We start from the raw sequence: 14,012 nt of genomic DNA, 5'->3' as shown, positions 1-14,012 counted from the left end.
GACATGAACCAGATTGAAAAGCTGGTTTGAAAAGCAAACAGATGGCTATTTGTAATCATCCTGTAAATACAAATCCTATAAAATGTGACTATTTGTTTATTTATTGATTCTCAAACTCAGATGTAGAGAAAGTAAGAGACAGTATTATAAGCTTGAAATAATCTAGTATTTCCCCTTGTTACCATCTTTAAAAAAAAAAAAAGTTTTATTTCAGCAATCTCTAATGTGGGACTTGAACTCAAGACCCTGAGATCTAGAGTCGCAGTTTCCTCCAACTGAGCCAGCCGTGCACAGCCCCCTTGTTATCATCTTGAGAAACATTACTTAATGTTTGCTTTTTTAAAAAATGCTAGCCTGTGTAGTTCTGTATTTTGAATTCAATATGCTATTTTTTCCATTACCCAGAGTTGTAGGCATCCCCATAACCAAGACTGGAATTAGCTCTAAATGGGGCAGGTGCTAGAAAGAAGTTATTTGGGTAGCAGAGCAGAATATTTTGAGGGTTTTGAGAGGAGGCTTTTCTTTTGAATAGAGGAAGGCTTTGCCTTGAACTTGTTTAGGCTAATACCTGCTGTTCTAGGCACTATCCTCTGCCTCACATACTGTATTTGGGCACATGTCTAAGATGCTTTTATTCCTTTGAGCTCTCCATAATTCTGGAGACATTCATCCCACATGAACCGTTTTGTGGACAGTGGCACTTTAAGGAAGAAAAAAGAGGAGCCAATTAAACATTAATTAGCTTCAATCCACTACTTCCTCCTAAGCTAATGGATAGAGTATGCAGATCCCTGTCAAATATGAGATGCTAGGCTTTGCCAAAAATAGGACTTCCAAGTGTTGAAGTTATGCCAACTGCCGGCTCCTTGACTCAAACCGAAGGAAATGATTGCCAGAGACAGGCCTTGAGTCTGCCGTGGTCAGATGTCACCAGTTTGCAGTGCCACATGTGATCCAAGAGTTTATGAATGATCTCAACACTTGGTCCCCAAGGAGAACATATGCATTACAGAGGTTACGGATACAAATTACAGAGAGCAAGATGTTTCCATGCAATTTCTAAGAATCCTTCAGCAAGTTTTAAACATTAATGGAAAACATTAAGGAAGACTTGGCACTCTTAGCAGGACTTCAAATTATATTGCTGGTGAGGACAGAACAGAGCTTTAAAAAAAGGGATTCAAGAATAAAGGCTTAGCTAAGAAATTTGGAGCTGGCCATTCCTCTAGTGAATTGTGTGTTTGTGTTTTTTACTCCCTACAGAATACCAGGCTTCAAGAAATGCTATGACTTGAAAATGAACAAGTCACAGGGCATCCTTGTTTATTCAGCATGCTCCAATTCATATCACTGGTTTATCTGGATCATTTGCTGAGTGAATTTGCTTGCACAGGGAGTCTTAGAAGAGATGGGGGGTGAGAACGTCTCATTTTGGAATTGTCAGCATGCTGCAGAGGTGCCAGAGTGCCAGAGTGTCAGCTTGCACAGCGGTAGCAGGATGTCTCCCCACTGTGTTATTTCTTTCTCGTTCCCCTTCTGTGCAGAAGAAACCACTTATGACTTGTGCCCTAAATATTAGATTTTATCATCTATTTAGCTGGTGGCTACCCTGTCCATTCTGCCCATAGTTTGTTTGATTGTACCAAATGTAATAAAATAGTTTGTTGTGAATGATGATTCCCCTTTTGATTTATTTGGTCTTTCTGTCATTGAAACTTCAGAAAAATACAGAATTATTATAGTTTGTCAGTGGGGAGCTTTCAGTTGAAAGGGGAAACTCAAGTTAAACTGGTCTAAGTATGAGAAAAAAATTTATTTAGATCATGTACTAGTAAGTCCAGATTTAGCATAGTCTTCAAGATTTATTTGTCCAGATAGGTCATCAAGAACCCAGATTTTTTTCAAGTGTGTGGCCTTGGTTTCATCCTGAGGCTGGAGCTCCCCCTGGGGTCACAGCATGGCTGTCAACAGCAACCATTTAGTACAGCAGGAAGAGACAGTGTTCTTTCCTCAGAAGTAGAACAGAAGACCTGGGCTTCAGGCTGGTTGGCATTACAAGTGCTCACTCCCCATGGTGATAGGTGGTGGTGATGCCAGTTATGGTAGGGATAGGGAAACAATATGTACCAGCTGTAGGAATGGCTTTCACATTTTTTTCTAGTCCACTATAATGCTGATAGTATAATTTGATCTAACAGTTTTACTGGTTGACATAAATCTGTTGTGCCTTTGACTGATTAATTTCCGACCCTCTTGAACTGCCTGGATTTTATTGTAGAGCTATATGAGCTTGTAGGGAGGCAAGTTAAGTATGCTACCTCTTAAATCCAAACAACTTAAACTGTTCTTCATAAATGACATTTTAAAATCAAATTAAAACATCATGGCTTAAAAACAAAATTAAAATGTTGTGGCTCATTTGATGTAAGAAAAAAACTGCAACACACTTCTTAAGAGGAGTTCATCACCTCTGTCAACCAATCAAGAACTTTCGATGACATCTTCTGATGCCCTTCAAGATGGGAGCCCAGTGGAGGGTTACTTAGTCCAATGTGAGTGTGGAAGGGAAAGCTTTTCAGATGACTAAGTCTGAAGCTGATACTGAAGAAATGGTATGTGTCTAAAGGAAGAAATAGGAAAAAGTAAGGAAACAAAGACAACCTAGGGGAGATTTTCACGCAGAAAGACCACCATATGCTAATATACATTGATAATTAGATGTTCCTCTGTATGTTTTCTACTGAGAAGTCTTGAGCCACATGGCTCTGACAGCTCCTGGGTACATACAGAGGGTAACCCTGCTGGCAGAGAAGCCTTGTCATTGGTGTTGCTCTGAGTTGCTATGGGTTTCAACTGCTGCTAACAATGCTTTTAATTATAATTTCCTTTTAGATTACCTTTCTCATGATCAATTTAGTTTGTCATGGATGGTATTTTTTATCCAATAATGTGTATGAATACTTTCGTCAGGAATATTTGTAGTCTCTGTATTTCTAATAACATGTGCACATTATAATTCAGAAATACATCCTTTGGTCTCTTAATTATATAGCCTTGTCTCACTGTTATTTTGAATTTGACTTACTAAACTAACATGGAAATGTCTGAGTAATGATTTGCCTTGCCTGGTTGGCAAAATGTAAAATAAAAATGTAAAAAATATAAGATATAAAATATTTTATAAAATATGTAAAGATATAAAATGTACAAAATATATCTTTTCAAAATTCCTGAGAACTGTTGATTTGGGATGGAAGGGAAAGGAGTTGAAGGTGAAAAAAATGTGGCATCATGAGGAAACAGGAGTCAAAGATGTAAGCTCTAAAGGCATGACCGGACCTAAACTCCTTTAGGGCATTATATTAGCTACCTATTGCTGTGTAACAAACTACAACACTCAGTGGCTTAAAATAACACACATTTATTCTCTGTGGATCAGGAATCCAGATAAGAGTTAACTTAGCCATCTGCTGTGGGATCGCTCATAAAGCTGCAGTAAAAGTGTTGATGAGGGTTGTGGGTATCATGTGAAGGCTCACCTGGGAACGTTTCTACTCACAAGCTTCTTTTTTTTTTTTTTTTTTTTTTTTTTTTACTCACAAGCTTCTATTGTTGTTGGCAGGGTTTGGGTTTTCCAGGGCTGTTGAACCTAAAGCCTCAGTCAGTCCCTTGCATTGTTTTCCGTTGCCTAGAAGCCTTTAGACTGTTGTCAAATGGGCCTCTCTACTGAGAAACAGGGTATCTCACATGATCAGAAGAATCCCATGAAGAGAGAGAGAGGAAGAGACAGAGAGAGTGAAAAAGATGAAAGTTACAATCATTTATAACCTGATGTTGGAGGTGACATTCCATTGCTTTGCAAGAAACTATTCAGTAAAGGCAGGTCACTAGGTCCAGGCCACAGTAAAAGGGAGGAGATTACACATGAGAATAACCACCCGGAGAGATGGATCATTGAGGGATATTAGAGAAAAAACTTACCACAGTTATTGCCATGTCATTCTTGTTTTATATTTCTTAACCATTTTATAGATCAGTGACAAGCACATTGTTGTGTTCAACATGTTCCTGGAAAATTGAATTAATTTGTTAGAAATCTTTATGTCATGACTATAAACGATATTTTATCAAGCACACAAGTAATTCAGAACTTTCGGATCTTCCAGAATAACTTTCTAAGTCACAGTGCATGACAATGTAAAAAGAATGCAAACCCAATCTAGATAGGACGAGCGAGGTGAAATCTCATTTGTGGTTTTCAGCTCATAGACAGATATGAATATTCAGGTCCTAACCAATGAGATTTCCACCCCCACCCCCCATGGAGATTTGAATGCTTGTAGTCTAAGTTTAGCCCCACCAGCAAATGCTATATCAAAAGTGTATACCTATTTATACCTCTTTTCTTTCTATAAAGCATAACTTACCACTGCCCTCTAAGCTTTTGTCATTGTAACCAGATTCTTTTCTCAATTAATCAGGTTTATTTCTTTTCACTCTACTTAAAGACCTGTTTGGAGCTTTAGTGATTACACATATTGCTGTGCACCCTTGCTTTGGCTTACTTGTCAAGTCACATCAAAAATGTAGCTCACAATTCTTTCTACAATAGGGGCTTAGAAGAAAAAAACACAGACTTAATTGGACTTGCTTTGCTGTTCTACAAGACCATTTTACTCCTTCATCCAAATGCATAACTTCTTTACTATAGAAAATACTTTAGGGCAAAATCTGAGACAGGAATGAAAAATTAGCACAAGAAATGGAAACCATAGATATTATTTCATTTTACTTCGCTTGTATTAATGAATGTATATACAAACCTCAGAAAAATGTAAGCAAATATAACAACAGACCTATCCTTTTTTTTAGTCTGAGAAGAGTAAAAATTGCTTTACTTTTCCCTAAGAGTAAGTTTCCCGTATTCTGTGCTAGGATCTGATGAAAAGGATGTGTTTCCCCTGAATGTTTTATTTGAGAGAAAGAAGAAATCCATTTTATTACCCCAAAGACTTGAAGTAAAAGAAATGGTATCACTAAGCAAAAAATGAATTAACTGAATGCTATACAAACCCCAAAGAGCATTTTACCAGTTGAAGAGGGTACAGTACCAATTATACTATTATCTCACCCCACTCTCTGGGTGAATAGTCTGAAAGCCTAAAATTACAGTTGATGTTAGATTTCTTGGCTTCATTTGCAAATTGGAGTCATTTTCTTTTTTGTGAATGCCATAAACACATGTTATATTGTTTAAGAGTAGCAGTCCTTAGTTTGTTATGATATTTTTCTCCTTTTTGTCCTCCGTGTCAAAGGACCTTTTTTTTTCTTTCTTTCTTAATTTGGCTTGTTGCAAATTGATGTAACACTGTGTTTCTGAATGATTTGCAATGGTCTTAAGTACCATTTGAGCAGAGGCTTTTTGGCATGTCACTTGTTAGGATACCAGTTCTAGAGAAGGTCCTTCAACTGGCCAGATGTGTCATTTTGGAACAGATTGAGGGCCTGCCAAAACACCATTTGTTGCCAGTACCGGATATTGTAGGGGTGCTCACCACTCTGTTACCATATTTTTGCATGTCTTAACATTGCATAAATAGGCAGCTGTTCTGTATTTAGAATATAAATGAGTCACCAGCTAGCTTTCCCAGGAGGATTTACCTGCAAAAGGGAACCACAATGTTAACCCTTTCCTATCCTCCTTGTCTGAGTGTGATATTTAAACCCACACTTCTCTCAGCCCATTCAGAGCAAATCCTTATGCATATAAATTGCACCTCTCTTGCCAGTGAGACAAGAGAACCAAAAAATGTGCAGTTCACCATGCTAAAATGGAACACATTTCCTTAGCAGCAAAAGCAGTAAATTAATCAGCTTATAAGCTGCGAGTGAGCAATTTGTGCTGGATTCTTTCTTACTGTTCCTTCAATAGGAGACAAGGTTCTTTAATCTAGTAAAGGCCATGACTTCATTAAGATGGAAACCCCTGTTAAAGGATGTGCTGCAAGAGACAAGAGCAGAAAAGCCCTAAAAGTCACTCACTTGTCCCCTTGGAGCTATTTTCAGGCCAGGGAATTTTTATTTATTTGGAGAATGACAATTAACCCAGAGACTCTGCCCAACAAAGGAGCAGAGTGCTGAAGCAGGTCTCATTAAAGGACACCAAAGGCAGTTGCTTTGACCTAATCCACATTTGTAGCAGATGATTTACATAACGGGCTAGCAGAAGCTGCCTAATTTTGATTTCAAACAGCTTGACCAATTTATATATATACATAGATATAATACACTGTATGTGCTTATGTTTCTCTGTGCATGTGTGAGTGTGTGTATGTTGTCCTTCAATACACTTAGGAAACAAACTTGTCAGTGTTGGACTATAAAGGAACAGGAAAGTCAAGGCAGTTAGAAAAAGCATAGGCAATTGAGGCATATGGTATATTCCTGGCCTCAACTACTTTTTTGAATGTTTCTCCCTGAAATGGTCATAGCCCTTATTTGCTAAAGAAACCAACATTTTGCAATCAGGTAGGGCCAAGTCGTTTCTCTAGGCTTTTCATCTTGCCAGCAGAAGAAAAGCACACACAGATAGATAGGTGACATTTGGAGAGCCAGGCCTGCCAGATTTTCGGAGGTTACAATGGAGGTCCAACCTGCTGTTCTTCTAATGAAAGGAGGGGAAATTCAGACTGGTCAAACTGCTATAAGGGATATCTCTGCTCTGGATGTCACGCTGCCCAGATGTCGCTTGGCAGGTGGAGATTCACAGAGAATGAAAATGTAGCCCTGTGGATGTGGGTGCTAGTGCGTTGCAGGGTGAACAATGAGTCTATCTTCTGACGTATAATGAAAACAGTGTGGATCTTGTCCATATTCATGTCATGAGAAAGGGTGTTCTCAGAAAGTGTTCACCCCACTTCCCCTCCCAGACTGACATGCACACGTGCTCACAGACCATATGCATATGACTTGTTTTGGGGTTTTAAGTATAACTTGACAATTTATTTAGTGTTTTTATATATAGAGATATATTCATGCTTTTCCTCTAGAGCAAATGGGATTATGCTGCATAAACAATTTTGTACCTTGCGTGTCAAATCTCAAAACTATATCATGAGTATTTCTTATTTTCCTTAGACTTTCCTTATATTTTAAATCAGATTTGATAGCACAGATGCACGGTCATATAGTCATCTATATGGGAGGGAGAAGCAGGCTCCATGCACCGGGAGCCCGATGTGGGATTCGATCCCGGGTCTCCAGGATCGCGCCCTGGGCCAAAGGCAGGCGCTAAACCACTGCACCACCCAGGGATCCCCCTGTTGAACATTTAATTTGGCCCTAAAATGTTTTAATATAGGCATGGCTATGTTCTCAGTAAATATTCAATTTTTATTAGAACACAGTAAGACTTGAAGTTACCTTTTGTTAAGAGAAAGCTAAAGTTCCTATCATTGAGTTTTCTTTCACTACAATTGTTTTTCTTAGTGTTACGAGATGACTTCCGGCAAAATCCCACAGATGTTGTAGTGGCAGCCGGAGAGCCTGCAATCCTGGAGTGCCAACCTCCCAGGGGACACCCAGAACCCACGATCTACTGGAAAAAAGACAAAGTCCGAATTGATGACAAGGAAGAAAGAATAAGTGTGAGTTAAATAAAAATTAATGCCTACAGAGATTAAATATCAAGTCTTCAAATGGATATATTTTATTGATAATAAAATTGTAGAACTGCATTGAATGATAACTACCATTCACACTGTATTGAAAGGACTGAAAAGAGTAACCAAGAACTAAAACTTTAAGATGAGGCTTCAAAGAGACAAAATTATATAAATCAAGTGTAGATGATATATTAATAATTGCACCAATCTGAATATGAAAATATATAAATATGTAAATATGTAAATATATATTTATAGCACAAAGATGACTTAGCTCTTTTTAAGATCTCCAATGCTTCTATTGATCGTGCAGTACATGAGTGACAACGAGTAAATGATGGCCATAAGCCATATTCACTAGAACATTTCTTTTTGCACTATTTTCAAAATATAAGAGAAAATAATGTGAGGTAATGAGTACTTCAAGCACCTTTTCCAGTTTTTAAATTTAATGTGTATAACTAAAATTTTATATATGAATTCATTTAAAAGTTTAAGCGTTACAAAGTAAAATCAAAGTAGACAGGACTTTTTTGGTTCTGCAGTTTTGCTTTTGTAGAAAAATGGTCTGCTTTCAAGGAAAATTGATGATTAGGTTCATCACTTGATTAATATCAAAATGAGACACCCAGAACATCATAAAGTGGTAGAGAAGGGTAATGGCAAACAATTATTTTATATTTTTTGAGGATCCACTCAACATTTGTTTGGGATGCTTGTAGGAACCTGTTCACTGAAATAGTAGATATGCTTCAAACTTCTGATGTTATTCTTAATATAATTCTAATGTTCAATACAGTTATTGAGAATAAATATATTTTACTTAAAATAATGTCACACAGGACTGAACAAATGTGCCATTTCTATAAAAAATCCATATAGTCTAGTGTCTATTATCTTTAAAAGTATCTCATAGATGAAGATTATTTTTTATGTGTGCATGGTGGTTACATCATAACATAGAACCAGATAGGCCATGTAAGAGATCACAATATATATTCATGTGATTCTGGTTTGAGCTCTTGACATCATGAGGATCTATGTTGCAGGGAGAATTTGGTTCTCAGTGTGCTTGGATACCAAACCTAAAAATGTGTTCCTGGTGATGGAGTAAATTCAATGTTGAAGGGCTTTTAGCTCATGTTTGCATCATTTAATTTTCGCTTTGTAATAAACCATCACAAAATACAGTGACTTATAATAACCATATTATTTAGCCTATGATTTTGTGTGTAAAATGACAATTCCTTATTCTGGGCCAGCTTGGCTGATCTTTGCTAGGGTTTCTCGTGCTTCTGTGGCTTGTTTAAAGATGTGCTGGCAGCTGGATGATCTAGGGTAATCTTATTCACATGTCTGGCAATTGACTTAACACTGAGCTGAGCATCTTGATTCTTCTCTTGGCCTATAATTTTCCAGCGGGCCAGCTCAGACTGGTTCCCATGATGGTCTCAGGATTCCAGCTGCTCCAAGGAAAGACAAGTCTTAATTTGTGAAAACTTTTCTTCTACTGAAACATTGCTTTAGTTTCATTGGTCTAGTCAAGTCATATTGCCAAACTCAGCTTCAGGGAAGGGAGAAATGGCTTCCATGGCCATTTTTATAACTTACAGTTTATTACACTCTCCTGCACATAATTAAGAACAGGTTGATGGGCTTTTCTTCCCATGTAAAAACAACATTGAAAGTCCCTTTCTGCGACATGACAAGTTTCAGAGCCTGAAATGTATCCATTGAGAACATACTTACATGCATGGGTTTTGTTTGCCGATGAGATAAAGACGAACAGAGGAAACCAGTATGTTCTTATCTCTCATCTCTGTAAGAAAACTCAGTCATTGTAGTGTTAAGATTTTTGAATTATATAAATACAGGGAAAAAAATTGGGAAAGAAGCCATGAGTTGATGATACACATATTCAAAACCTAATTCTGTTTCAATATCCTCTTTAACAAATAGACATTTTAACATATTACATTGGTTTATTTGGTCAATAAATGCTTATCATTTAAGAAACAATTAGGGAGCACCAATGAAAAGCCAATGATTTATATCAACTCATACTCTCATCATTTAAAAAAATTATTTATTTTTATCCAACTGCCCTCCTCTTCAAAAATTATTTCATAAATACAATCAAGATGAGACATAGATAATTAATGCTAACAATTGAAATTTAAGCTCCATGATGGCAGAGATTTTTTTACTATTTGGTATGCTTCTAAATCTTAAGCACATAGAACATTGCCAAGCCCATAGAAGTACTCAGTAAATGCTTGTTGAATCCCTCTGCATCAGTTGGGTTTCATTATATTACTAAAAGCAGGTATCTAGTGCTTCTTTCTGATGCAAATATCAATAGCATTTCATTCAACCTACTTCAGAGTGAAGACCAATCATTAGGATTTGATGGAAGCAGTCACGAGACTCAAAATAGAACCAGACAAGAGAGAAATACACTGCCCAAAAGCATTTTCTAGAAAGGGAATATGGAGGTTTATATTGAGAGAGAAGTTAAGAGAAGAAAATACACATACAGATGCCAAAATGGGAGGGAAGTTTTTTTGTCTTACCCACTGAGCTATTTCCTTTAGGAAAAAAAATGTGCTTAAATATTCAAAATTACTTTTTAGTCATCTTCTCTTTGCTGTTTATTTTATTGTTCATTTTCTTTTCTTTCCTTCCCTTTTTTTTTTTTTTTTTTTTTTTAATTTTAACAGATCCGTGGTGGAAAGCTGATGATATCCAATACCAGGAAAAGTGATGCAGGGATGTATACCTGTGTTGGCACCAATATGGTGGGAGAAAGAGACAGTGATCCAGCAGAGCTGACTGTCTTTGGTAAAACTCTTTTAAATTATATATTGCTACTTATATATGCTTTTCCTTTGATGTTAAATATATTTATTGATACTAAATAAATATAGGTCATATAGGGACAGGTACTTATGACTTATGGTGATAGTGAAGGACTAGATTTGTCTTGTTTTCTGGTTCTTTCAGATGAAATTTTTGATGTGAAGAAAAATATAATTTTGAAACAATAATTCATTTACTTTATTAATATATATTTATATGATTTTGCCTTTTATCAGAATGCAAAAATTTGATCTTTCTCAAAACCTGTTTGAGATATTCTTTCTAAAATTTATCCATTGTGATGTATTTATCAAGTATCTTTTATGTGCAAGACACAGGTTAAGTTTTTTGTTTTCTTTTAATTACTGCAAGTGCAAAGACATTTCACTTGTTTACTACTTAAAAAATTTCAACTGGAAATATTTACAGTTTAACTTATGATTAAAAAAACTAGCTAGCTACACCCACACACACACCCACACACATAAATACATACACGTAATCAAAATTAGAAAAAAAAAAAACAAAAAAAAACCTATCTTGCTGATGTAGGCAGGCTGGATCCAAGAACTCAGGGGAAGGTCCCACATGACCAGCCAAGAAGGTTCTTGGCTTCACACAGGATAGAAACCAAATGTGAGCCATAAAAAGTGAAAATAGAGTATATTGAATAATGTGACAGAAAATAGCAGCTGAAGTGTCTGGGAGACTCGGAAAGGAGAGAAGAGTGAGTTCCGTTGTCACTTGTGGCTAGGGGTTTATACTAGCAAAGAGTCTAGGCTATGTGTTCCTCCAGGAATCAGGGTAGGGTCAACCACAGGGAAGTATCAGGTGAACAATACGTGTTGTTCCATAAATTACTGAAGGCAAGGATATCGATGCCAGCCTCAGCCGAAGTTTGTTTGAAGCTAATGTCCTGGAACATGTTTGGGATCTAGCTTTTCTTAGGTGTTAACAGGTGTTTGGGGCCTAAGACCAAACTCAGAGAATGATTAACTTTCTTGCTTCCCTCTTGAAGTGGAAACAGAGCTTCTTTGGCTTATTCAGAGGCATAATATGGAAAGTAAGTAAATGGTGACTCGCAGAGATGGAGCCTTCCTAAAATAGAGTCCCTCCACCTCCCTATATAATTGCTATGATATTCATGTTTCTCCAGATTTATGAAATAAGGGACTCTTCAGTGGAGTCATATGATAAATAGGCTAAAATTGATTAGATCTGGGCGCATCTGAGTGGCAGTTGGTTAAGTGTCAGACTCTTGATACTAGCTCAGGTCTTGATCTCAGAGTTATGACTTCAAGCCCCACTTTGTGGGGCCCAGGGTGGAGCCTACTTAAAAAAAGACTTGATAGATCTGTATCAGAGAAATTGTGGAGAAAGCATTAGGAAGGAGAAAATGGGGGACAATAAAGATGATGTAAAAAAAATAGGAAATTAGTGTAGGACAGCTGTGGAAAATTGAAAAAGAAATACAATGGCAGAAAAATTAGGGAAAATAGGGATCCTAAAGATACTGGAAAATGAAACATTCCTTTGGAAGTCTTTGAAACCCCCTTTAACTGTCTGTATGGATACACATACACATATGTGTGTATATACATGTATGTGTGTATCTATCTGCATCTTAAAAGATTTGGCTATTGATAGTATGTGATTTTTTTAAGGTTTTATTTATTTATTTTTTAAGAGAGAGATAGGGAGCGTGTGTGAGCAAGGGGAGGGTCAAAGGGAGGGAGAGAGTCTCCAGCAGACCAGCAGACTCTGCTGAGCATGGAGTCCCACATGGGGCTCAGTTTCACGACTCTGACGTTATGACTTGAGCCAAAATCAGGAGTCAAACACCCAACAGACTCAGCCACCCAGGCATCCCATATTATGTGATTTAAAATAAGAAAAAAACACAGGAGACAAGTGTGTTTTTAAATTACTTTTTTGTGCCAGCAAAATATTCTTCTGGTTCTATAAATTAGGATAAGATCTTATTGCTGGTCATTACTCCAGAACATTTGAGGGTAGCATCAGAATCCTGCATACGTTCTGAAAGAAACTTCTAGAGTTTGAGATGTGCCATCCCATGGTGTAATGGGGGTGCCACATGCAAAAGAGCCATATTATGATTCCCATTACATTTAGAGCATTACAGTGTGCTTTGTGAATACGTACCCAAGTGCAGGCCTCTCTTTTCAATCACTCTGAGTACCAAGTAATCTCTGGTAATATTCCTTATGGATACTTAGCAGCTTGAAATCCCAAATGACAAAACCAGGAGAAATCTCATAGTTCATTAAAGGAATTGAATAGTAAAAATAAAATTGTTCCAAGTATGCATGTAGATTTCTGTCCTGCAGAGCTCAGATGAGTATCAGTTTGCCCTTAAATTTCATGCAGTCAGCCTTAAGAATCTCAAATGTCTTTCACTCCATAATGAATAAAATACAGTTTTGACTGGTAAGATATGAAATTAGTGGCCACTGAACATTAGCATTGAAAACCCACAAGTACAGCTGTTCTATTTAAAGAAACACTCATTACTATTTTTCTATAACTGCCATAAGCTCTGGAACAGAAAAATGTTGCATTAAAGCAATACATACTGCCTTCAGAAGGAAATTGAAAGGGTTTAATGTCATTACCCAAGCAATTAGACTTACCAAAATGTGACTGTGTTATGAAATATTCACCCTATGTTCCCTAAGGACATGATGAGAACTACAGGAGATCCTTAAGTCTGTCAGGAGTTACAGGGGAACTTTTAAATTATTTTGAAAATAGCTGTAAGCCAGAAAGATTGAATTTGTCTAGTGGCAGTACCTCTGGAAGAATTGATTCAAGAAGCTGGGAACATTTATCTGATGGTGTAAACTATTCAGAACTGACCTAAGGGGTTATAAGTACAATATTAAGTTGAAACAAAATGCTAAAATCTCCGTTACTGATAAGAAAACAACATCCAAACCCAGAAGTAAAAGTATAAAAACAGTAGTGATTGTCCAAATCAAGGATGTGACAAGGATTGCATGAGAAGATCTCTTCTGTACTTTGCTCAATTCTTAGAGAAAATAACTAGTGTGCTATGAACAGTAGGGACTTCCTTATTTTATTTTGGTGCTCTTGTGTCCAGTATATGTTTCCTAATAAACTTCTTTATATTTCATAATTGTCAGCTATTATTATTTCTGACCACGAGTTTATACAAGTGTAACTGGTTATGTTTTACGCCTCTCCCCTCTCAATTTTATTTTCATGTAGCAGCAATTCTGCTTTAATAAATTTGCCTACTGAACCCACTCTGTAGCTACAGAAAATGTTTATTTGTCCTTTGCAACTCCATCTTTACTTTAAAATGTGTTATATAGAAAAAGTAATTGGCAGTATTAATTGTTCTAAAAACATAATTGACTTATAAATAGCAAGAAAAACAGCAAAAGGAGTAACAGGTCTTTGCTAACACAAGAGCCATCTATCTGCAAGTGTTTTGATTCCCTAGTA

General features: G+C 36.8%; 1 protein-coding gene across 17 annotated transcripts in view; it reads left to right on the top strand.

Moving 5' to 3' along the window:
* Window positions 1-14,012, top strand: part of ROBO2 (roundabout guidance receptor 2) — a 1,638,467-nt gene that overhangs the window by 1,455,554 nt on the left and 168,901 nt on the right. For all 17 annotated transcript variants that reach the window (XM_038581205.1, XM_038581204.1, XM_038581210.1 and 14 more), the window contains 2 exons: window positions 7,489-7,646; window positions 10,385-10,505. In XM_038581205.1, the coding sequence (XP_038437133.1) occupies window positions 7,489-7,646; window positions 10,385-10,505 (279 nt within the window). The remainder of the gene's footprint in view (window positions 1-7,488; window positions 7,647-10,384; window positions 10,506-14,012) is intronic.

This window comes from Canis lupus, chromosome 31 (genome assembly GCF_011100685.1).
Source record: "Canis lupus familiaris isolate Mischka breed German Shepherd chromosome 31, alternate assembly UU_Cfam_GSD_1.0, whole genome shotgun sequence".
In the NCBI taxonomy this organism is placed as follows: Eukaryota; Metazoa; Chordata; class Mammalia; order Carnivora; family Canidae; genus Canis; species Canis lupus.
The sequence above is the reverse complement of the archived record's forward strand: the minus strand, read 5'-3'. Positions and strand labels throughout refer to the sequence as shown.